The sequence below is a fragment of the Triticum urartu genome, chromosome 5A, assembly GCF_056163025.1.
Source record: "Triticum urartu cultivar PI428250 chromosome 5A, HENAU_Tu73, whole genome shotgun sequence".
NCBI classification, from domain to species: domain Eukaryota; kingdom Viridiplantae; phylum Streptophyta; class Magnoliopsida; order Poales; family Poaceae; genus Triticum; species Triticum urartu.
In genome coordinates, this window is record NC_141877.1 from 144545686 (window position 1) to 144570864 (window position 25179).

The 25179-nt window shown below is 45.5% G+C and overlaps 2 protein-coding genes and 1 pseudogene across 2 annotated transcripts; all 3 read right to left on the minus strand.

Moving 5' to 3' along the window:
• Window positions 1–17801: 17801 nt before the first annotated feature.
• Window positions 17802–18986, minus strand: LOC147970622 (uncharacterized; annotated as a pseudogene).
• A 12-nt stretch (window positions 18987–18998) lies between these two features.
• LOC147970623 (uncharacterized) lies at window positions 18999–20661 on the minus strand. The gene has a single exon (XM_087525689.1). It carries the CDS (start codon window positions 20659–20661, stop codon window positions 19873–19875), a length of 789 nt encoding a protein of 262 aa, XP_087381815.1. The 3' UTR covers window positions 18999–19872.
• Window positions 20662–20775: 114 nt separating this feature from the next.
• LOC125508455 (uncharacterized) lies at window positions 20776–24793 on the minus strand. Its single transcript, XM_087525690.1, has 2 exons — window positions 24718–24793; window positions 20776–21173 (listed from the first exon to the last, which is right to left on the minus strand). The coding sequence occupies exons 1-2, from the start codon at window positions 24791–24793 to the stop codon at window positions 20776–20778; spliced, it is 474 nt and encodes a 157-aa protein (XP_087381816.1).
• Window positions 24794–25179: the final 386 nt, after the last annotated feature.

Here is a 25179-nt window from a genome sequence, read left to right on the forward strand (position 1 = left end):
GAGGGCAATGGCGAAGAGACATCGGAGGATGCACCCTCCAAGCAACCCAAGCGCCAACGTCAACGGCGCCGCTCTAAGTCCCGCCATAGCAAAAACAACGATAATAATAGTCCACGTGACTCTGGAAGAAACGACAACTGCACCACCCCGGTGGCAGAACACGATCAAGATGCAAACTGCACACATAGTACGGATCCGACGTCCGAACACGATGACGCCAAGGATAAGCCTCATCAATCCCCGTCTAGGGAAGAAAACGGTTCGGACGAAAATGCACACATCATCCCGGAAACGCACTTGGAGCAAGAAAACCTCCGCAGAAGGCTTATTGCCACAGCGAGGAGCCTAAAGAAACAGAAGCAAAGGCTCAAGGTCACACAAGATACGCTCAACAGCAAGTGGAACAAAGTAACGAAGTATGGTGGAAGTTACCATCAAAATAGCTATCCAAAGCGCAAACTATTACCGGAATTCGACGATGAGGCCTTAGAGCCCATACAGCCGAAAGGTGATACGGCCAACCGGCCGGATCCACCACCCTATGAACGCGATAGAGCAGCTAACAAAGTCACGCATAAGCCAACACGCGATTCACGTGAGAACTTGCGTCAAAAATCCGGCGTGACCAGATCTATCTATGGATCTAGGAAGCGCGCTACGGTACACAACCAACACCGAATACTACAACCGTCCGAACACCATGGCGCATCCCAATACAGGGGTGCCGCACACCCCTTATGTTTCACTGATGAGGTGCTGGATCACGAATTCCCAGAGGGATTCAAACCGGTGAACATAGAGGCATACGACGGAACCACAGACCCTGGAGTCTGGATAGAGGACTTCATCCTCCATATTCATATGGCTCGTGGAGACGATATCCATGCCATTAAATACTTGCCCATCAAGCTTAAAGGGCCAGCTAGACACTGGCTGAAAAGCCTCCCCGAAAACTCATGAAACAATCAAAATTGTAGATACAATGGAGACGTATCCCTGCGGCGTTGGTGAGGGCGCCAGATGGTGACACGACACGAGGAGGGAGGCGATCGACGTTAGTAGGCCGGGCTGCACTGTGACCACTACGGCCCAGTGTAGCAGTAGTGGTTTCTTTTTTTTTCTTTTCTGTTTTTTATATTTGCTCTTTGTTTTGCTTTTTATTTGGCCTCACTTGATTTTGTTGGGGAACGTAGTAATTTCAAAAAAATTCCTACGCACACGCAAGATCATGGTGATGCATAGCAATGAGAGGGGAGAGTGTTGTCCACGTACCCTCGTAGACCGAAAGTGGAAGCGTTAGCACAACGCGGTTGATGTAGTCGTACGTCTTCACGGCCCGACCGATCAAGCACCGAAACTACGGCACCTCCGAGTTCTAGCACACGTTCAGCTCGATGACGATCCCCGGACTCCGATCCAGCAGAATGTCAGGGAAGAGTTCTGTCAGCACGACGGCGTGGTGACGATCTTGATGTTCTACTGTCGCAGGGCTTCGCCTAAGCACCACTACAATATTATCGAGGACTATGGTGGAGGGGGGCACCGCACACGGCTAAGAGATCAATGATCAACTGTTGTGTCTTTGGGGTGCCCCCCTGCCCCCGTATATAAAGAAGCAAGGGGGGAGGCGGCCGGCCTAGGAGGAGGGCGTGCCAAGGGGGAGTCCTACTCCCACCGGGAGTTGGACTCATCCTTCCCTTGTTGGAGTAGGAGAGAAGGAAAGAGGGGGAGAGGAACAAGGAAAAGTGGGCTGCACCCCTTGTCCAATTTGGACCAGAGGCGGGGCGCGCGCCTCCTTCCTTTTGGCCTCTCTCCTCTATTCCCGTATGGCCCAATAAGGCCCATATACTCCCCGGCGAATTCTAGTAACTCTCCGGTACTCCGAAAAATACCCGAATCACTCGGAACCTTTCCGATGTCCGAATATAGTCGTCCAATATATCGATTTTTACGTCTCGACCATTTCGAGACTCCTCGTCATGTCCCTGATCTCAACCGGGACTCTGAAATCCTTCGGTACATCAAAACTCATAAACTCATAATATAACTGTCATCGAAACCTTAAGCGTGCGGACCCTACGGGTTCGAGAACAATGTAGACATGACCGAGACACGTCTCCAGTCAATAACCAATAGCGGAACCTGGATGCTCATATTGGCTCCCACATATTCTACGAAGATCTTTATCGGTCAACCGCATAACAACATACGTTGTTCCCTTTGTCATCGGTATGTTACTTGCCCGAGATTCGATCGTCGGTATCTCAATACCTCGTTCAATCTCGTTACCGGAAGTCTCTTTACTCGTTCCGTAGTACATCATCTCGTAACTAACTCATTAGTTGTAATGCTTGCAAGGCTTTAGGTAATGTGCATTACCGAGAGGGCCCAGAGATACCTCTCCGACAATCGGAGTGACAAATCCTAATCACAAAATACGCCAACCCAACAAGTACCTTCGGAGACACCTGTAGAGCACCTTTATAATCACCCAGTTACTTGTGACGTTTGGTAGCACACAAAGTGTTCCTCTGATAAACGGGAGTTGCATAATCTCATAGTCATAGGAACATGTATAAGCCATGAAGAAAGCAATAGCAACAAACTAAATGATCAAGTGCTATGCTAACAGAATGGGTCAAGTCAATCACATCATTATCCTAATGATGTGATCCCGTTAATCAAATGACTACTCATGTCTATGGTTAGGAAACATAACCATCTTTGATCAACGAGCTAGTCAAGTAGAGGCATACTAGTGACACTCTGTTTGTCTATGTATTCACACATGTATTATGTTTCCGGTTAATACAATTCTAGCATGAATAATAAACATTTATCATGATATAAGGAAATAAATAATAACTTTATTATTGCCTCTAGGGAATATTTCCTTCAGTCTCCCACTTGCACTAGAGTCAATAATCTAGTTCACATCGCCATGTGATTTAATACCAATAGTTCACATCACCATGTGATTAACACCCATAGTTCACATCGATATGTGACCAGCACCCAAAGGGTTTACTAGAGTCAATAATCTAGTTCACGTCGCTATGTGATTAACACCCAAAGAGTACTAAGGTGTGATCATGTTTTGCTTGTGAGAGAAGTTTAGTCAACGGGTCTGCCACATTCAGATCCGTAAGTATTTTTACAAATTTTTATGTCAACAATGCTCTGCACGGAGCTACTCTTGCTAATTGCTCCCACTTTCAATATGTATCCAGATTAAGATTTAGAGTCATCTGGATCAGTGTCAAAATTTGCATCGACGTAACCCTTTACGACGAACCTTTTTGTCACCTCCATAATCGAGAAACATATACTTATTCCACTAAGGATAATTTTGACCGCTGTCTAGTGATCTACTCCTAGATCACTATTGTACTCCCTCGCCAAACTCAGGGCAGGGTATACAATAGGTTTGGTACACAGCATGTCATACTTTATAGAACCTATGGCTGAGGCATAGGGAATGACTTTCATTTTCTCTCTATCTTCTGCCATGGTCGGGTTTTGAGTCTTACTCAACTTCACACCTTGTAACACAGGCAAGGACTCCTTCTTTGACTGTTCCATTTTGAACTACTTCAAAATCTTGTCAAGGTATGTACTCATTGAAAAACTTATCAAGTGTCTTGATCTATCTCTATAGATCATGATGCTCAATATGTAAGAAGCTTCACCGAGGTCTTTCTTTGAAAAACTCCTTTCAAACATTCCTTTATGCTTTGCAGAATAATTCTACATTATCTCCGATCAACAATATGTCATTCACATATACTTATCAAAAATGTTGTAGTGCTCCCACTCACTTTCTTGTAAATACAGGCTTCACCGCAAGTCTGTATAAAACTATATGCTTTGACCAACTTATCAAAGCGTATATTCCAACTCCGAGATGCTTGCACCAGTCCATAGATGGATCGCTGGAGCTTGCATATTTTGTTAGTACCTTTAGGATTGACAAAACCTTCTGGTTGCATCATATACAACTCTTCTTTAATAAATCCATTAAGGAATGCAGTTTTGTTTATCCATTTGCCAGATTTCATAAAATGCGGCAATTGCTAACATGATTCAGACAGACTTAAGCATAGATACGAGTGAGAAACTCTCATCGTAGTCAACACCTTGAACTTGTCGAAAACCTTTTTGCGACAATTCTAGCTTTGTAGATAGTAACACTACTATTAGCGTCCGTCTTCCTCCTGAAGATCCATTTAATCTTAATGGCTCGCCGATCACTGGGCAAGTCAATCAAAGTCCATACTTTATTCTCATACATGGATCTCATCTCAGATTTCATGGCCTAAAGCCATTTCGCGGAATCTGGGCTCATCATCGCTTCCTCATAGTTCGTAGGCTCGTCATGGTCAAGTAACATGACCTCCAGAACAGGATTACCGTACCACTCTGGTGCGGATCTCACTCTGGTTTACCTACGAGGTTCGGTAGTAACTTGATTTGAAGTTACATGATCATCATCATTAGCTTCCTCACTAATCGGTGTAGTAGTCACAGGAACAGATTTCTGTGATGAACTACTTTCCAATAAGGGAGCAGGTACAGTTACCTCATCAAGTTCTACTTTCCTCCCACTCACTTCTTTCAAGAGAAACTCCTTTTCTAGAAAGGATCCATTCAAAGCAACGAATATATTGCCTTCAGATCTGTGATAGAAGGTGTACCCAACATTTTCTTTTGGGTATCCTATGAATACGCACTTCTCCGATTTGGGTTAGAGCTTATCAGGTTGAAACTTTTTCACATAAGCATTGCAACCTCAAACTTTAAGAAACGACAGCTTAGGTTTCTTGCCAAACCATAGTTCATACGGTGTCGTCTCAACGGATTTAGATAGTGCCCTATTTAACGTGAATGCAGCTGTCTCTAATGCATAACCCCAAAACGATAGTGGTAGATCGGTAAGAGACATCATAGATCGCACCATATCTAATAAAGTATGGTTATGATGTTCGGACACACCATTACACTGTGGTGTTCCAGGTGGCGTGAGTAGTGAAACTATTTCACATTGTTTTTAACTGAAGGCCAAACTCGTAACTCAAATATTTTACTTCTGCGGTCATATCGAGAAACTTTTATTTTTGTTAAGATTCTCCACTTCACTCTGAAATTCTTTGAACTTTTCAAATGTTTCGGATTTGTGTTTCATCAAGTAGATATACTCATATCTGCTCAAATCATCTGTGAAGATCAGAAAATAATGATACCTGCCGCGAGCCTCAATATTCATTGGACCACATACATCAGTATGTATGATTTCCAACAAATCTGTTGCTTGCTCCATTGTTCCGGAGAACGGATTCTTAGTCATCTTGCCCATGAGGCATGGTTCGAAAGCATCAACTGATTCATAATCAAGTGATTCCAAAAGTCCATCAGCATGGAGTTTCTTCATGCGCTTTACACCAATATGACCTAAACGGCGGTGCCACAAATAAGTTGCATTATCATTATTAACTTTGCATCTTTTGGTTTCAATATTATGAATATGTGTATCACTACGATCGAGATCCAACGAACCATTTTCATTGGGTGTGTAACCATATATGTAAACAGAACAACAATTTATTCTCTTACTTGAATGAATAACCGTATTGCAATAAACATGATCAAATCATATTCATGCTCAATGCAAACACCAAATAACACTTATTTAGGTTCAATACTAATCCCGAAAGTATAGGGAGTGTGCGATGATGATCATATCAATCTTGGAACCACTTCCAACACACATCATCACTTCACCCTTAACTAGTCTCTGTTCATTCTGCAACTCCCGTTTCGAGTTACTACTCTTAGCAACTGAACCAGTATCAAATACTGAGGGGTTGTTACGAACACTAGTAAAATACACATCAATAATATGTATATCAAATATACCTTTGTTCACTTTGCCGTCCTTCTTATCCGCCAAATACTTGGGGTAGTTCCGCTTCCAATGACCAGTCCCTTTGCAGTAGAAGCACTCAGTTTCAGGCTTCGGTCCAGACTTGGGTTTTTCACTTGAGCAACAACTTGCTTGCCGTTCTTCTTGAAGTTCCCTTTCTTCCCTTTGCCCTTTTTGAAACTAGTGGTCTTTGTCAACCATCAACACTTGATGCTTTTCTTGATTTCTACCTTCGTCGATTTCAGCATCACGAAGAGCTTGGGAATTACTTTTGTCATCCCTTGCATATTATAGTTCATCACTAAGTTCTAGTAACTCGGTGATAGTGACTAAAGAACTTTGTCAATTACTCTCTTATCTGGAAGATTAACTCCCACTTGATTCAAGCAATTGTAGTACTCAGACAATCTGAGCACATGCTCACTGGTTGAGCTATTCTCCTCCATCTTGTAGGCAAAGTATTGTCAGAGGTCTCATACCTCTCAACACGGGCATGAGTATGAAATACCAATTTCAACTCTTGGAACATCTTATATGCTCCATGGCGTTCAAAACGTCTTTGAAGCCCCGATTCTAAGCCGTTAAGCATGGTGCACTAAACTATCAAGTAGTCATCATATTGAGCTAGCCAAACGTTCATAATGTCTGCATCTGCTCCTGCAATAGGTCTGTCACCTAGCGAAGCATTAAGGACATAATTCTTCTGTGCAGCAATGAGGATAATCCTCAGATCACGGATCCAATATGCATCATTGCTACTAACATCTTTCAACTTAATTTTCTCTAGGAACATATCAAAAATAAAACAGGGGAGCTAAGCACGAGCTATTGATCTACAACATAGATATGCTAATACTACTAGGACTAAGTTCATGATAAATTAAAGTTCAATTAATCATATTACTTAAGAACTCCCACTTAGATAGACATCCCTCTAATCCTCTAAGTGATCACGTGATCCAAATCAACTAAACCATAACCGATCATCACGTGAAATGGAATAGCTTTCAATGGTGAACATCATTATGTTGGTCATATCTACTATATGATTCACGCTCGACCTTTCGGTCTCAGTGTTCCGAGGCCATATCTGCATATGCTAGGCTCGTCAAGTTTAACCTGAGTATTCTGCGTGTGCAAAACTGGCTTGCACCCATTGTAGATGGACATAGAGCTTATCACAACCGATCATCACGTGGTGTTTGGGCATGACGAACTTTGGCAACGGTGCATACTCAGGGAGAACACTTTTATCTTGAAATTTAGTGATAGATCATCTTATAATGCTACCGTCAAACAAAGCAAGATAAAATGCACAAAAGATAAACATCACATGCAATCAATATAAGTGATATGATATGGCCATCATCATCTTGTGCTTGTGATCTCCATCTCCGAAGCACCGTCATGATTACCATCGTCATCGGCGCGACACCTTGATCACCATCGTAGCATCATTGTCGTCTCGCCAATCTTATACTTCCACGACTATCGCTACCGCTTAGTGATAAAGTAAAGCATTACAGCGCAACTGCATTGCATACAATAAAGCGACAACCATATGGCTCCTGCCAATTGCCGATAACTCGGTTACAAAACATGATCATCGTAGCATCATGTCTTGACCATATCACATCACAACATGCCCTGCAAAAACAAGTTAGACGTCCTCTACTTTGTTGTTGCAAGTTTTACGTGGCTGCTACGGGCTGAGCTAGAACCGTTCTTACCTACGCATCAAAACCACAATGATAGTTTGTCAAGTTGGTGATGTTTTAACCTTCGCAAGGACCGGGCGTAGCCACACTCGGTTCAACTAAAGTTGGAGAAACTGACACCCGCCAGCCACCTGTGTGCAAAGCACGTCGGTAGAACCAGTCTCGCGTAAGCGTACGCGTAATGTCGGTCTGAGCCGCTTCATCCAACAATACCGCCGAACCAAAGTATGACATGCTGGTAAGCAGTATGACTTATATCGCCCACAACTCACTTGTGTTCTACTCGTGCACAACATCAACGCATAAAACCTAAGCTCGGATGCCACTGTTGGGGAACGTAGTAATTTCAAAAAAATTCCTACGCACACGCAAGATCATGGTGATGAATAGCAACGAGAGGGGAGAGTGTTGTCCACGTACCCTCGTAGACCGAAAGCGGAAGCGTTAGCACAACGCGGTTGATGTAGCCGTACGTCTTCACGGCCCGACCGATCAAGCACCGAAACTACGGCACCTCCGAGTTCTAGCACACGTTCAGCTCGATGACGATCCCCGGACTCCGATCCAGCGGAATATCGGGGAAGAGTTCCGTCAGCACAACGGCGTGGTGACGATCTTGATGTTCTACTGTCGCAGGGCTTCGCCTAAACACCACTACAATATTATCGAGGACTATGGTGGAGGGGGGCACCGCACACGGCTAAGAGATCAATGATCAACTATTGTGTCTTTGGGGTGCCCCCCTGCTCTCGTATATAAAGGAGCAAGGGGGGAGGCGGCCGGCCTAGGAGGAGGGCGCGCCAAGGGGGGAGTCCTACTCCCACCGGGAGTAGGACTCCTCCTTCACTTGTTGGAGTAGGAGAGAAGGAAAGAGGGGGAGAGGAACAAGGAAAAGTGGGCTGCACCCCTTGCCAATTTGGACCAGAGGCGGGGCGCGCGCCTCCTTCCTTTTGGCCTCTCTCCTCTATTCCCGTATGGCCCAATAAGGCCCATATACTCCCCGGCGAATTCTAGTAACTCTCCGGTACTCCGAAAAATACCCGAATCACTCGGAACCTTTCCGATGTCCGAATATAGTCGTCCAATATATCGATTTTTACGTCTCGACCATTTCGAGACTCCTCGTCATGTCCCTGATCTCAACCGGGACTCTGAAATCCTTCGGTACATCAAAACTCATAAACTCATAATATAACTGTCATCGAAACCTTAAGCGTGCGGACCCTACGGGTTCGAGAACAATGTAGACATGACCGAGACACGTCTCTGGTCAATAACCAATAGCGGAACCTAGATGCTCATATTGGCTCCCACATATTCTACGAAGATCTGTATCGGTCAAACCGCATAACAACATATGTTGTTCCCTTTGTCATGGTATGTTACTTGCCTGAGATTCGATCATCGGTATCTCAATACCTAGTTCAATCTCGTTACCGGCAAGTCTCTTTACTCGTTCCGTAATACATCATCTCGCAACTAACTCATTAGTTGCAATGCTTGCAAGGCTTTAGGTGATGTGCATTACCGAGAGGGCCCAGAGGTACCTCTCCGACAATCGGAGTGGCAAATCCTAATCTCGAAATACGCCAACCCAACAAGTACCTTCGGAGACACCTGTAGAGCACCTTTATAATCACCCAGTTACGTTGTGATGTTTGGTAGCACACAAAGTGTTCCTCTGATAAACGGGAGTTGCATAATCTCATAGTCATAGGAACATGTATAAGTCATGAAGAAAGCAATAGCAACAAACTAAACGATCAAGTGTTATGCTAACAGAATGGGTCAAGTCAATCACATCATTCTCCTAATGATGTGTTCTCGTTAATCAAATGACAACTCATGTCTATGGTTAGGAAACATAACCATCTTTGATCAACGAGCTAGTCAAGTAGAGGCATACTAGTGACACTCTCTTTGTCTATGTATTCACACATGTATTATGTTTCCGGTTAATACAATTCTAGCATGAATAATAAACATTTATCATGATATAAGGAAATAAATAATAACTTTATTATTGCCTCTAGGGCGTATTTCCTTCAGATTTTTGTTAAATGTGAACTAAGCCATAGAAATACTATGCAATAAACTGCACTGCCACAAAAGTTTGAGGAATTTGAATCCATTTGAAATTTGGTATGAATGTAAATGTGATGGATGGGTGCTACTAGGTCATTTCGAAAATAGCTAGGGGCATTTTTGGAGTTTAAAAAAATGTTGGTTTTATTTTTATAATAGCCTTGGGATTTTTTGCAATATTATGAACACTTTTGGTTTGCTGCTTGGATAATTAATATTTTGACTTTATTTTAAATTGGAATTTGGCTTTGATTTTTTATCAAGTGACAATTTGGCTTAGTTAAACTTGATGACATGGCATCATTAGTGTGAGGTCACTATAGCATGACACTGAGATGTTACACCAATGCTCGCTAGACTTGCTAATCACCGCCAGAAAATCCCAATGTGTATAAGGGATTCAGGGTAGCTTCATGTAGGTCCGCCCCTATGACTAATTGAGTCATCGAACAGGCGCATTTGGCTAGCAACGGCACGACAATCTCCAATCATGGCATGTCAGATGCACGACCTTGAGCCACTCGATGATGCACTTCTCATGGAGCCCGTCGTGCCCGCATGCCGGAAAGATAGCTTCCAGTTGACATCGAGCTAGCACAACGCTTGGCTGACTACGGGTGTTCTGCAGCAAGCAAGTGGGACAAGATGGTTGGTCTCCGCCCAATACGTGCTCCGGCCCGTGAGGAACTCGACAACGCGGGCTTGCTGCTGAAGCTGATCATCCGTCGTCAGGAGGCACACACCCCATTGACTGAAGCAACACCACATGGCGCGCGTCGGAGACATCACCGGAGAGCAAGGGGAAGAAGATCACAAAGCCGAGGTCGATATGTGTTGCCAGGTCCTCAACGCCAGTTTCCGCGACATCCTGCACTGGCGGCGAGGGCTTGGTCGGCTCACCTCCTTCAGCCGTCACCGCCGCTTGGCTCCTTTAGCCACGCCTGCCAGTGTAATAAGATGTGCTAATGATGATCTGTGAGTAGTTCCACTTCATTCAATGCACCATATGTGTGCCTAATCTTTAACACTTAAAGATTAGCACATGAGCACAGTGCTGCATATAGATTTCTAATGGATCCTATGGAGAAAAGCAGAAGTTTAGATATGGGGATGTATGAAAATGTTGCCTTCCTGTACATGGATGTATGAAAATTGATGAGTCGCTTTCTCTGTTTGTATGATGGATATCAAATCAATCTGTGCTAAATAGTTGTAAATGTTCTCATTGCCTCTCTTTCTACTGTTTTCTTTTTTCAAAGTTAACCAATCAGTGGATTCCCACATCAAAGGCGTCATGCGGGAGTGGTGAATCATGGACTAGTCCTACATTTTCCCCTCATATTGGTAGTGTTTTCTCTTACTCTGACTATTAATTGGACATTAACATTCATTGGGTTACAACGGAACAAATAAGACACTATTGAACCAAAAATGTTCTTTAGATCAAACTAATCAAATAAGGTTGTTTTGGTAGTGACGTAAGGTTGTTAAAAAATGAAGTTCTAAAGATTTTATGTCTATTGGTATGATTTTATGGATGGGTTTTTTATTAAGTTTATCTATTTTTGCTAGTCACATTTTTAGTTGGCATCCGCAGTAGTTGCAGTTGCACAAATAGTAGTTCTCAGTTGCACAAATAGTAGTCAAGGAGCTGATGAGCTGGGCCGCGATGACGTCGACAACGGGTGGAAGAAGTTCGTGTATGCCTTGGAGGGGGTCTACGACAAGGAGTCGGCGCATGACTAAAAGAGGGCGTATATGATTACTGAAAAGTTGCACAACACGATGATACTAAGTTGGCTAGATTATGTTTTTGCTTAAGTTGGTCTATTTTTGTTAGTCACGGTATTTGTTGGCATCCAGAGTAGTTGTAGTTGCACACAGTACTTTTTAGAATATGGACATTAGGTTGCACAAGCATGACCACTGAGTTGCATAATCTCGTCTGCAGACTCGCACATGAATTGTCGTGGGAGGTGCTCACGCCCGGCCGCGGAGTTGCACACTCTCGTCGGCATAGTCGCACATACATGGCCACATAGTTGCACAATCTCGTCTGCATAGTCGCACGTGAATGATGTGGGAGGTGCTCACGCCCGGCCGTGGAGTCGCACACTCTCGTCGGCGCAGTTGCACAAGCACGGCCACTGAGTTGCACAATCACGTCCGCATAGTCGCACATGAATTTCAGTGGGAGGTGTTCACGCCCGGCCGTAGAGTCCCACACTCTCGTCGGCGCAGTTGCACAAGCACGGCCACAAAGTTGCACAATCTCGTTCGCATAGTCGCACATGAAGTGCAGTGGGAGGTGCTCACGCCCGGCCGCAGAGTCGCACACTCTCGTCGGCATAGTCGCACATGCATGGCCACACAGTTGCACAATCTCGTCCGCATAGTCGCACATGAATTGTTGTGGGAGGTGTTCACGCATGGCCACGAAATTGCACACTCTCGTCGGCACAGTCGCACATTCATGACCACAGAGTTGCACAGTGGCACATGAATTGTTGCGGGAGGTGCTCACGCATGGTCGCGGAGTTGCACACTCTCGTCGGCACAGTCGCACATGCATGGCCACAACGTTGCACAATCTCGTCCGCACAGTCGCACATGAATTGTCGCAGGAGGTACTCACGCCCGGCCGCGTAGTTGCACACTCTCGTCGGCATAATCGCACATGCATGGCTACAGAGTTGCACAATCTGGCCCGCATAGTCGCACATGAATTGTTCTGGGAGGTGCTCACACCCGGCTGCGGAGTTGCACACTCCCGTCAGCATAATCGCACATGCATGGCCATAGAGTTGCACAATGTCGTTCGCATGGTCGCACATTAATTGTTGTGGGAGGTGCTCACACCCAGCCGCGGGGTTGCACACTCTCATCGGCATAGTTGCACATGCATGGCCATAGAGTTGCACAATCTCATTCGGATGGGCGCACACGAATTGTTGTGGGAGGTGCTCACGCCTGGCCGCGGAGTTTCACAATCTCGTCGGCATAGTTGCATATGCATGGTCACAGAATCGCACAATCTCGTCTGCATAGTCACACGTGAATTGCTGTGGGAGGTGCTCATGCCCGGCCGCGGAGTTGCACACTCTCGTCGGCATAGCGCACATGCATGGCCATAGAGTCGCACAATCTCATCTGCATAGTCACACATGAATTGCTGTGGGAGGTGCTCACGCCCGACCGTGGAGTTGCACACTCTTGCCGGCATAGTCGCACATGCATGGCCACAGAGTCACACAATCTCGTCTGGATAGGCCCACACGAATTGTTGTGGGAGGTGCTCATGCCTGGCCGTGGAGTTGCACACTCTCATCGCCATAGTCGCACTTGTGCTTTTGTAATACTGACGTCCGACTGCGAAGCTGCACATGCGCGGCAACTACCTGGCGGTTGGCCAGGGCACCAGGGCAGCAGACGAAATTGCACATTTCAGTGTTAGAGAGTAGTATGGGGTGGTGCCATTAGTGAAAACTGCATGTCCACAGTTATAGAAAAAGGTTGCACATCGACTATCAGCTAGTTGCATACCGACAGCTAAACAGTTGCACTAAACGGAGACTAAGTTGCACACACAAAATTTCGTCAAAACATACCCATGCGAGATCTAGTTTCAAAGAGCACGTCGCAAGGGTTCCAACGGTGAAAACGGATCTTAATTTCGACACGCGGTTTAAAAATTATGACTTTTAATTTTTTTTTGAAAAATCAATTTAAATGCATTCGTACATGTTCTCATGGTTGCTTTTTGTCTGTTTACATGATATTTTTTAATATATGAAAATGCGTTTTTTAGTATATAAAATAGAGGAAAGTGATTATTACTATTTATAAATTATTAGGGACCAAAACCTCCCGTTTTTGGCCGGCCGCTCCGAAGGGTAGCGAGCAGCCGGCCGCTGGCTAGACCGATCCAAGTCTTATAGCCTGCTTACATAAGATTATTGTAATTGCTCCTGGCTTGGCTCCAGGAATGCTCTTAGCCCCATCTAATCAAATTGCACGAGTCTGGACAGGAGCCTGGTGCCAGGTCATCATTTGGAAACGTTCGCGCAACGAACGAACAACTTTTCCTTCTGTTTTGAATCAGAATGATCGAATTCCTTGATCAATGGTTACAAGCCCCCTTTTATATGTCCCGAAGAGACACGACGATCCCTCGAGGAGGCGTCGGTTCCAGGAGATCGAAGGGAGGCATCGGTTGCGGGACAAACCGCAACGACGGTTGGGCAAGTGGAGATTTTCCCCCTAATTACAGAATTATTTTTAACACCCCCCCTAATCTACGCTTGACCATGTAGATCATCGTCACGATTGTCCGGGAAGCTCTATCATCTCAAAAGATTCTCCTTCAAAAGTTCTTCATAAAATCTTTGATGAGATCCTCAAAACATATACTCACAAAGAAAGATAGCATAATGTGATGTCATTGAAATGAGGATATCTCAAGAAGAGACTCCCCCTGACACCTGCAAGTCCCTAAGTCTTCGCATACCAATTCCATGAACACATTTCTGGGATGTAGAATTTGGTAGAGACTTGGTAAATAAATCAGCAAGGTTGTCGCATGATTTGACTTGCAGAATGCTTATTTCCCCGCTTTTCTGAAGATTATGGGGGAAAACCATTTAGGAGAAATATGCTTGGTGATATTACTCTTGATGTATCCTGTTTGCATCTGCGCAACACATGCCGCATTATCTTCATAGATAATGGTAGGTGATTTTATCGAACCCATTCCACATGACTATTGTATGTGGTTTATCATTCTGCGAAGCCACACACATTCGCATGTTGCTTCAAATAATGAAATTATTTCAGAATGATTGGTAGATGTTGCCACCAGAGTCTGTTTCGAAGACTTCCATGATATAGCAGTGCCACCAAGTAGGAACACGAAGCCGGTCTGAGATCTGGCATTATGGGGATCAGACAAATAGCCGGCATCTGCATATCCAATCACATCAGAGTCCTGATTTTTCTGGAACCGGAAAAATAGGCCAAGATCCTTTGTGCCTTGGAGATATCGAAAGATATTCTTCACTCCAGACCAATGACGTTTGGTGGGAGCTGCGCTATGTCTAGCAAGTAGATTCACTGCAAATGCAATATCAGGTCTTGTGCAATTTGCAAGATACATAAGCGCTCCAACAGCACTAAGGTATGAAACTTCAGGTCCCAACACCTCTTCTCCATCATCCCTTGGTCTGAACGGATCTTTCTCTACGTCTAGAGATCGAACCACCATGGGAGTTTTAGATGGATAGGATTTGTCCATATTGAATTTCTCCAATATTTTCTGGATATAGGCAGATTGGTGTACCATGATTCCTGAGGGAAGATGCTCAAGTTGAATACCTAAGCAAAATTTGGTTTTACCCAAATCCTTCATCTCAAATTCCATCTTTAGGTGATTGCGTGCTTCATCAATGTCTGGTGTGCTGCCGATGATGTTGTGAGCATCAACATACACAGAAATGATGCAAAATCATGTAGAGGACTTCTTGATGAAAACACATGGGCAATCAGCACTATTGGAGTAACCTTTCTGAAGAAGGAACTCACTGAGTCGGTTGTACCACATCCGTCCCGACTGCCTTAAGCCATATAATGACTTATTCAGTTTTACACAATACATGTTGCGTTTTGCATTTTTATCCGGGACAGAGATTCCATCAGGAACCTTCATATATATGTCCGAATCTAGTGACCCGTAAAGATATGCAGTCACGACGTCCATCAACTGCATAGATAGATGATTTTGCACTGCCAAAGATATAAGATATCGGAAAGTGGTTGCACTCATTACTGGAGAATATGTTTCAGTGAAATCAATGCCGGGTTTCTGCGTGAAACCTTGTGCTACGAGCCTTGCTTTATATCTCACCACCTCATTGTTCTCATTCCGTTTCCGGAGAAAAATCCATTTGAATCCCACAGGGAAAACACTGGGAGGTGTAGGTATTGCTTCAGTGAATACCTTTCTTTTGTTAAGCGAGGCAATTTCTGCTTGGATTGCATCCTTCCATTTAGGCTAGTCGGAGTGCTTTTGGCACTCAACGATAGACCTTGGATCATGATCAGTGAGAAGGGTATCTGCAATCTTTTCAGCAAAATATATGTCGACAGTCGTAGTCTTACGGTCAAATAATTCTCCAGAATCAACATAGTTGATGGACATTTCCTGCACCCCTAGTGACTCTTCGTGATTTCCCAATACGATCAAGTCTAGATGTTCCGATGTCCCAGTCAGTTTGTGCATACTGGAACTGGGTTGTGGAGGTTGCCCTTCCACTGGGTGTATACTACCCATCAGGTGTTTGTCAACGTTGAGTTGACCTGCATTCACTGACTCCGAGGTTTTTCTCCTCGATTTCCTTTGCTGCTTGCTAGAAGCATGCTCCGGGTCAGAAGCCGCACTACTCCCCCTCCTTTTAGGAATAGGGAGTTGAGTGGTTTTTATTGGTACCTCCACTCTTTCTGGCGCGTTTCTGGCCGGGTTTAAGGATTTTTTTAACACCTTTCAAATCAGTAAATGAATCTGGCAGATTATTTGCAAGATGTTGCAAATTAATGATCTTCCAAACTTGAAGTTCGGTCTCATGGGTACGTGGATCAGAGGATGAAATGGAATGAGCATTCCAATCAATTTCCGGGCATTCTTTCTGGTACTTGAAATCTCCCCCTAATGCCGGAAAATGTTCCTCATTAAATATGCAATCAGCGTGATGGGCTGTGAACAGATCCCCAGTCAGGGGTTCCAGGTACTTAATAATCGACGGCGATCTGTACCCCACATAGATCCCCAACTTCCTGTGTGGGCCCATAGATGTCCGCTGTGGTGGTGAGATCGGGATGTATGCAGCACATCCGAACTTACACAGATGGGAAATGCTTGGAGGATTTCAACGTACCAATTCCAGAGGGGAAGAACTGTGATATGTAGTTGGCCTCAATAGTATCAAGTCAGCAGCGTGTAAAACAGCGTGACCCCAACAAGAGGTTGGCAAGTTGCAATTCGTCAACAAAGGTCTTGCAATGAGTCTGATCCTCTTAATCAATGCTTCAGCCAAACCATTTTGTGTATGGACATATGGAACAGAGTGCTGAACTTCAATCCCCAGAGCCATGCAATAATCATTGAAAGCACGTGAGGAGAATTCTGCAGCATTGTCCATTCAAATTGACTTAATTCGACTTTCAGGATAATGGGCTTGCAACTTAATGACTTGCCTCATTATCTTGGCAAATGCATGGTTTCGTGTGGATAGAAGACACACATGTGACCATCGTGTAGATGCGTCAATCAGAACCATGAAATACCGGAAAGGTCCAGATAATGGTTGAATGGGACCACAAATGTCTCCTTGAATACGTTCAAGGAACTGAAGTGGTTCAGCTTGTATTTTGAGGTGTGAGGGACTCAAAATTAGCTTTCCCGTGGCACAAATGTGCACACAAAATCAGAGGATTGAGGAAATTTTGACTCAAGCAAATTATGGCCAATGGAATTGCTAGTAATTTTTCTCATCATCCCTATTCCAGGATGGCCTAGGCGATCATGCCAGGTTTGGAATGCGTTAACATTCTGAAAAATTACTTTGTATGCAACATGTTCCACGGGTTTGATGTACGTATAGTACAAACCAGACGATAGAGAAGGAATTTTCTCATGTACCTTTTTGCCATATCCGTCATCTTTAGTAAAGAGTAGATACTCCTCTTTGTTGTCTTCATGGGTTTCAATATGAAAACCATTTTTACGGATATCTCGATAACTGATCAGGGTACGTGCAAAATCGAGATACAGTAAAGCATCCTCAATTGTCACATATGTACCACTTGGGAGGGTGAATATGGCACGTCCAGTACCAACAATCACAGTATCGCGTCCAACGATAGTTAGAATATCTCCATTTGTCTTTTTCAGAGTTTGGAAATATTTCATCTCCCTCAGTATGGAGTTTGTGGCACCACTGTCCACAAGGCATAATTCCTCTTCCATCGGATTGTCCCCGTAGAAAACTATATAAAACAAAGAATTTTCAATAAGAAAACCTCATCGTAATATATAGAATACAATCTTTATTATATCAAATGTGCTGATACAATATAAAGACAACAATAAACTTATGTTCTTATTACAATCATCACAAATGGACATAATTAAGTAGACCACTAAGGAGATTGAGGGACTAGTCGAAGTCGCCAAACACATTGTTTGCAGTGTACTCAATCAACGTGTTCTCCATTTCAGTAGTAGCCTCAGGCAGATAAGGAACCACGACGTTGTTCGGTCCAGGAGGAACATCGTGCGAACCACCAGCTCCTTTTGCGCTATCCGGATGAAGGTTGAAGTTAGCTTCAAACCTTTTCCCTTGAGGTGCTTTGCGTCCCTGAGATTGCTGGTACAGCATAACCAGATGCTTGGGCATTGTGCACTTTTCAATAGAATGCGTGGAGCATCCACACTTGTTGCAAAGCTTGGATTTATCAAACCTGGGCTTTGAAGTGCCTTTTCCCTTGACTGGGTATCTAGACCTCCTATTCCCATTGCGCTTTCGTTTATGCTTGAAATTAGTTTGTTTACCCTGAGGGGTACCATTAAACTTCTGTCTATTTGCAACATTCAGATGGACTTCAGGTAAAGGTTGTGCCCCAATTGGGCGCTAAGAGCCATTCTTAGCGAGTAGCTCATCATGCTTTTCATCCTGAAGTAACATGTGAATAAGCTCGGAATAGATAGTGTAGTTACGAGCACGATATTGCTGTTGGAGGATCCTATCTGAAGGGAGCATAGTAGACAAAGTTTTTTCTATCTTCTCCCCCTCAGTAGGTTCCTTCTCACAAAAACGCAGTTTGGAACATATCTTATGAACAGCATGATTGTACTCACCGATGGACTTGAAATCCTGAAGACGGAGATGAGTCCAATCATGGAGTGCTTCTGGCAGGACTACCGCCTTCTGCTGTTCATACCTCGTTTTGAGGGCCAGAAACAGAGTACTAGGAGATTCCTCCTGTAAATACTCAAACTTGAGATCTGGATGAATATGGTGCCTTATGATGAATAAGGCAGCATAGTTCTGCTGTTCTGTCAGCGGCATGGCCCCCATCCGGGAGAGGAGTCTCCGGGGGTTGTATTGCACGCGCTATCCCACGGGACGCAAGACTGATCTTGATGTCCATAGCCCATGTATGGTAATTGTGGCCATTGAGGGCAAGCTCCTCAAACTCTTTGGCAGTCATCTTCGCCTACATGGGAGAATCAGAGATAATTAATTTACGGGTGGTAAATTAGAAACCATCATGGTTGTGTAATAAGAATGCAAAAATTTGATACTCAAGTGTAAACTTGAAAAATTCTCAACCTCAATTGTGTGAACATAACACTTTGAAGATCACTTAGATCTCACAGTAATAGGCTACATCGCCATTACCTTGTGTATGCTACAATTCAGATATAAGGAATACACGTTGGAGGTAATCGCTTGTCGAGAATGACAAAGCGTAGACCTCACAGTAAGAGGGGATAATCTACAAATGAGCAGTAGATCCCAATTCATTACCTTGTGATTCCAAATATAATGAGGGAGAAATATTCAAAAATTTGCAAGTTTAGTGTGCGAGAGAAGATGATCTCGATCGCTAAAACATGTTCAAGAGAACTTGATATGTGGTAAACACATGGAACATGTCATACTTCCCAGATGAAATCCGGTACTTTATTTATATTAGCAATACATTACATAATATAAACACACTAATAATTACACAAGTCCTAGTCAGATGTAATCTAAAACAGGACTAGAATGTAAGTAGCAGTCAAACTAGGTACTAAACAGCACTAAACATAGTCTAAAACTGCACTAATACAATAATTAGTACTAATGATCAATGAAACAGAGAAAGAAAAAAATCGTAGCCACCACGAGGACCCGTATGCGCCCGGGCCTAGGCTTGCACGGCCTTTGGCCAGCCCATCCGCCGCCGCACCGTATAAAGCAGAGGGGGGAGAGCGGTTACGTATATGGGTCGGATACTCCGACCCCCCGCACCACTGCTCGATCCCCACCTCTGGTCACAGCGCCGCCGCGGGGAGGAGTGGCCGCCGCCGCATCCCTTCTTCTCCATTGGTTACCGGCGCAGCCCCGCCGAGCTCTCCTCGTCCGAAGAAGAAGCAAGGACGACAGGGTCCAGGAGGACTCTTGGAGGCGCGGCGCTGGCGAGGCCGAGGCTCGCCGGAGCCCACGAGCCGACGCGGCGGGCGGGACGGCGGTCGAGGGCTGCGACGGCGCGCCCGAATAGGCGGCCGAAGCGCTGCTCGGTGCGGCTGCTCGAGCCCGCGGCCGTCTCCTGTTGAGGCGTGGCGGTGGCGGCACCGTCCTCCATGTCTGCTCCAAGGCGGACGACTCCGGAGGCATCGGTCGGCGCGGAGACGAAGGCGAGCGCCTCCTCCTCGTTCACGACGGCGCGCATTGGCGCGGGGCAGTATCCGGGCGGGCCGGCGGCCTCGGCGGCGGGCGTTGGCGTCGACGGCGCGAGCCACGCGGCCGGCGAAGGAGGTGGTGGAGGCGGAGATCCAGGGGGCGGTGCAGGCGCGGCTGCAACCCTGTGCACCATGGAGGCGCTCGGGCTGGCCACTAGCCAGGGGTCGAACCCCATGGGCACCTGGCCACGGGCGCACGGAGCACCATCGTGGGCGCGTCCAGGGGCGAGGGGAGTACCGCGGGGGGCGCGTCCAGCGGCGCGGTGGCGGCCAGGAGCGCCACGTCCAGCGGCGCTGCGGCCGAATCGACGGATGGCTTGCATCCGACGACGGAAACGGCGGTGGCCACCAACTCCATGGCGGCGAAGGGCAATGAGGCGGTAGCGGCGACCATCCTCGCGGATCAGGCGGAGGAAGAAGGAGACGAGGCCTGTCATCTCACCGGCGGCGAGTGCTTCCTTTCTTTTCTCTGTTGCCTTTTGCTCTCGCTGGCTGTTCTACGTGCTGATAACGTGTTTTGAATCAGAATGATCGAATTCCTTGATCGATGGTTACAAGCCCCCTTTTATATGTCCCGAAGAGACACGACGATCTCTCGAGGAGGCGTCGGTTCCAGGAGATCGAAGGGAGGCGTCGGTTGCGGGACAAACCGCAACGACGGTTGGGCAAATGGAGATTTCCCCCCTAATTAGAGAATTAACTTTAACACCTTCCTCCTCACAGCGCTCACCCCACTCCTCTTCCTTTCCCCTCACTTTTCTTCTTCCTGCGGTGAGGCACCCTGCCCCGGCTCGCGCGAGCTCCGCCATTCCTCCTGCTTTCGGTATCGTCCCGCCCTCCGGCGTACTCTGCTCCCGCAGCTCCGCACTCCGCTCCTCCTCGACCTTGCGGACGCTCCTCCGACGCCGCCGGGGCGACCTCCTCCTCCGGGGCGGCGCGATCTCCCGCACTGAGCAGGGCGGAAAACGGACGGTGAAGCAAGAGGAAATACTCGGGGGAGGCGCAGGACCAGAGGTGGAAGGCGAGAAGGGGAGTGCCCAGGCGACGGCGAAGGCGGCCACGAGCCACGCCGACCCCACTGCGGCTCGCTGCCCGCGCCTTGTCCCACTAGGCCGCCGCCGCCTTTGCAGTGCCGCATGGTCTTCACCGTCGGCACCTCCATCGCCTCCGTCCTCACGTCGTGGGCAGGTGCGCCCCTGTTCACTCCCCCTGCCGTGCCCCGCAATTTGTATACTTCCTATGCTGTTCTCGGGTTCAGAGTGTATCATTGGCTTGTCCGGTTGATTACCTTTCTGCGTTTCAATTGTTGCTGTATCTGAGGGAGTGAGATGCTGCTGAACCCTTGTTAGTTTGTTTGACTTATATGTAAGACTATAGTCTATAGGGCACACCTCAATCGGAACCACAGCTGCACTGGAGCATTTTTGTTTCAGAATGCCCCATTGGTGGTGGTGACTGACTGCAAGTGCACCAGGTTACAGTCTTATTGATGAGTTTTTTTCCAATGCTATATACTACTTGTAGTCATTTTTTCAGATGGCAAATTCATTTTCGAGAAATCATGCTTGTGGTTTCTGGCAAGGCAACTAAATTTGGTACAAATTTAATCAAGAGAAGTTTTTTTTAAATAATTTGGACAACTAAATTCGGTAAAAATTAGTCCCCACCAACTCGCGCCGGAACCCGCCAAGAACCTCCGGTACCTTTCTGCTCCCGTACATTTAGCAGCAATTTTGTCAAAATTGCTAAGGATCCCTAAATTTTGCCATGCCATCAACTTTGCCATGTCTCCAATTTTTTCCAATGGCAAAATCTCATGTCTCGGCATTTCTGCCATGTCAAATTGGTTTTTTGTGATCACAACTTGTCATGTTTTTGTTCCCACGGCAAATAAATATGCCATGTTCTTTAAGGTTTTTTTTTTTGGTGTTAAATCCAAAACATGTTTGTATTGCCATGGTCTACAAGAGTTCATCAGAATTATTAAGCAATTCTTCGTATTGACATACAACCAATCCATGTTGATATTTGTCATGGCAAATTGTGCGCTACTTTAGGTTTTCACCCCATGGCAAATTTTAAAGATGTTTGCACATGACAAATATCATTACAATTCATAATTAGTTAATGCTTTTTGTCATGGCAAAAATCTTTTTAAACCCATTTTTTTGGCATCAGTACAGACACAAGCGCTCATATACACGCGCATACACTCACCCCTATGAACGCACGCACGCACACCCTACCCCTATGAGCACCTCCGAGAGACTGAGCCGGCATATCATCTTGAGATTTACGAAGTACTGCGAGCACCAGGATTTGAACCCTGGTGGGTTAGGGATACCACTGTCCACCTAACCAACTCAACCACCCATTTGCAATGTATTGAATCCAATTTTTTGACATGTAACCAACACAATTTTTTCCATGGCAAAAATGTCATTACTTTTGCCATGCCACCAATAAATATTTCGCCATGGCAAAAATGTCATTACTTTTTGTCATGCCACCTGTTTTTGTAGGATATCTCTTTGTTCTTTGTTCTTTATTTTTCTTATAGCAAGCGTTTCTGTTTAATCTGTTTTTTTACTCAATGTCTGTTTTATATTCCTTTTAAATTTGGACCGGTCTAGCCGGCGGCCGGGCGCTCGGTGCCGCTCGCCAGCGGCCGGCCCCTAGTCAGACGTTTAGTCATTGCCGTATATTAAAAAGAGCAAAATTACTGTAATTTAAAAATACTAAAAAAGACATTGCTAATTAATCATTCTATATGGTCTTTTCTTACGTGATGGATGTTTGTCCTGATGTTCGTCTCTAGTGCATTAATTTTTGGTTTTAAAATTATAAAAGCCATATCTTCTATACCGCGTGTCGAAATTCAGATCCGTTTTCATCGTTGAAACCCTCGCGACGTGTTCTTCAAAAATAGATCCCGCATGGCGATATTTCGACGAACTAGTCTTCCTGCCAACTAAACATCAATGTGTGTGCAACTGGACTATAATGTCACGCCAACTGAGCATATGTGTGTGCCAATAGTCCTGCCAACTAAACATCAATGTGTCTGCAACTAGATTACATTGTCGCGCCAAATGAGCATATGTGTATCAATAATCCTACCAACTAAACATCAATATGTGTGCAACTAGACTACATTGCCGCGCTTACTGAGTACATGTGTGTAACTAGTCTTGTCAACTAAATATCAATGTGTGTGCAACTAGACTACATTGTCGCGCCAAATGAGCATATGTGTATGCCAATAGTCCTGCCAACTAAACATTAAAGTTGTCATGGTTGCTAGATTGCAATCTCATACGAAGTTGAATCATGCAGATCTAAAAACTGGTTTTACAAAAAGTTGCACGATGTCGTACTAAAGTTGCACAATACAGTACTAAAGTTGCATCATATAGCACCAAAGTTGGCATCAAAAAAACTTCGTCAAAACATACTCATGCGAGATCTAGTTTTAAAGATCTCGTTGTAAGGGTTCCAACAGTGAAAACGAATCTGAATTCCGATGCATGATTTGAAAGATACGACTTTTTAAAATTTAAAACCGAAATGAATATGCGTGGATCTGTTAAGTTCGGAATGGAGTAATCAGTGTGAACACCTAACAGCCACATACACTACAAGACGAAAAACATTAACAGCCACATGCATGGCAGAAAGGGGGGGGGGGGGGGGGGGGGGGAAACGTTCGACAGACCTTCCAAAATCCTAAAAAGAAAAAATCAAACCTTCTCGTCTGGTCTAATAATAGTACTATTTCCCTTCGGAGTATTATTTATCCAAAAATGAAAGATCTGCTTCTGTGTGCGGATCACCTTCTCCCTTCGTACGATCTAGATTCCCCTCTCCTCCAGGTTGTTACAGGATTGGATCTACATCCGTCTTTCATCGACAGGAAATTTCAGGATATCAAGTGGATCTTCACGCACATGCAACGGATTCAATACCCTCTGTTAAAGAGTCGGATTGGAATTAGCCTGCAGGCCGATCGAATTGTATCGCACGCGGATATGCAAAAAGCCTCCCAACACGCGTGCGTGTTAGTAATCCAATCCGATTTGCACTGGAAGACGGACACATGCCCCACCTCAAGCTTTTGATATATTCGAATCCTATCACAGTTGGGCAGGAGACACCTATATATATCGGCTTTTCTAGCATCTTGGTGGAATTTGCTCCCTCTCCTGAAGTCGAGAACTAAACTAGACAAGTCTAGCCATGGATTCTGTGGATCAAGATCGTCTCGAAGATGAGGCTATGATTGAAACGAGAAGAAGGTGGCGGTGGAGCCAGGAACAAATTGACGAGTTTCTGAGGGAAAGGACAAGAGATCGAGAAGAACTGCGCCAGGAACTGGCTGCAGAATTGCGTGAGAGGGAAAGCATGGAATATGAAAGAAGACATAGGGACCGGGCCTCCGGGCCAGCCATGTTAGATCTGTTTATTCCGTCAGTCGGCGAGACAAGGGAACAAACCTGCGGGGTGTGCCTTGAGGATTTCCTGGAAGGCGGAAAGAAGCTGAGGAGGATGCCCTGCTACCACTCCTTCCATCAGCGCTGCATCTTCGACTGGCTTCGCTTTAACCGTCGCTGCCCAGTGTGCCGCTTTGCGATCACCTCCGTCGAGGAGCAACGTGCCCTTGACCGGGCAAAAGCCGAGGCACCGGCGACATGTGGTGATAGGTCAGAGCCAGCCAAGAGGCCGAGACAGAACCCGGCTACTGATTGAGGCAGCCAAGCCCAGTGAATTAGACTCGACACTTGTGATCTGAAGACGATGGCACTCGGCCAAGGACTTTCTCTCGCTTCTGATCTGAACTTGCCTTCAGTACATTTGGCTACTGATTGCATAAGTGCTACTCCAAAGTAGCATGGTGATTTTGGGAGATTAAGGCTAAGATGGGACCTTTGACGGAGTAAACATGATGCATGATTATC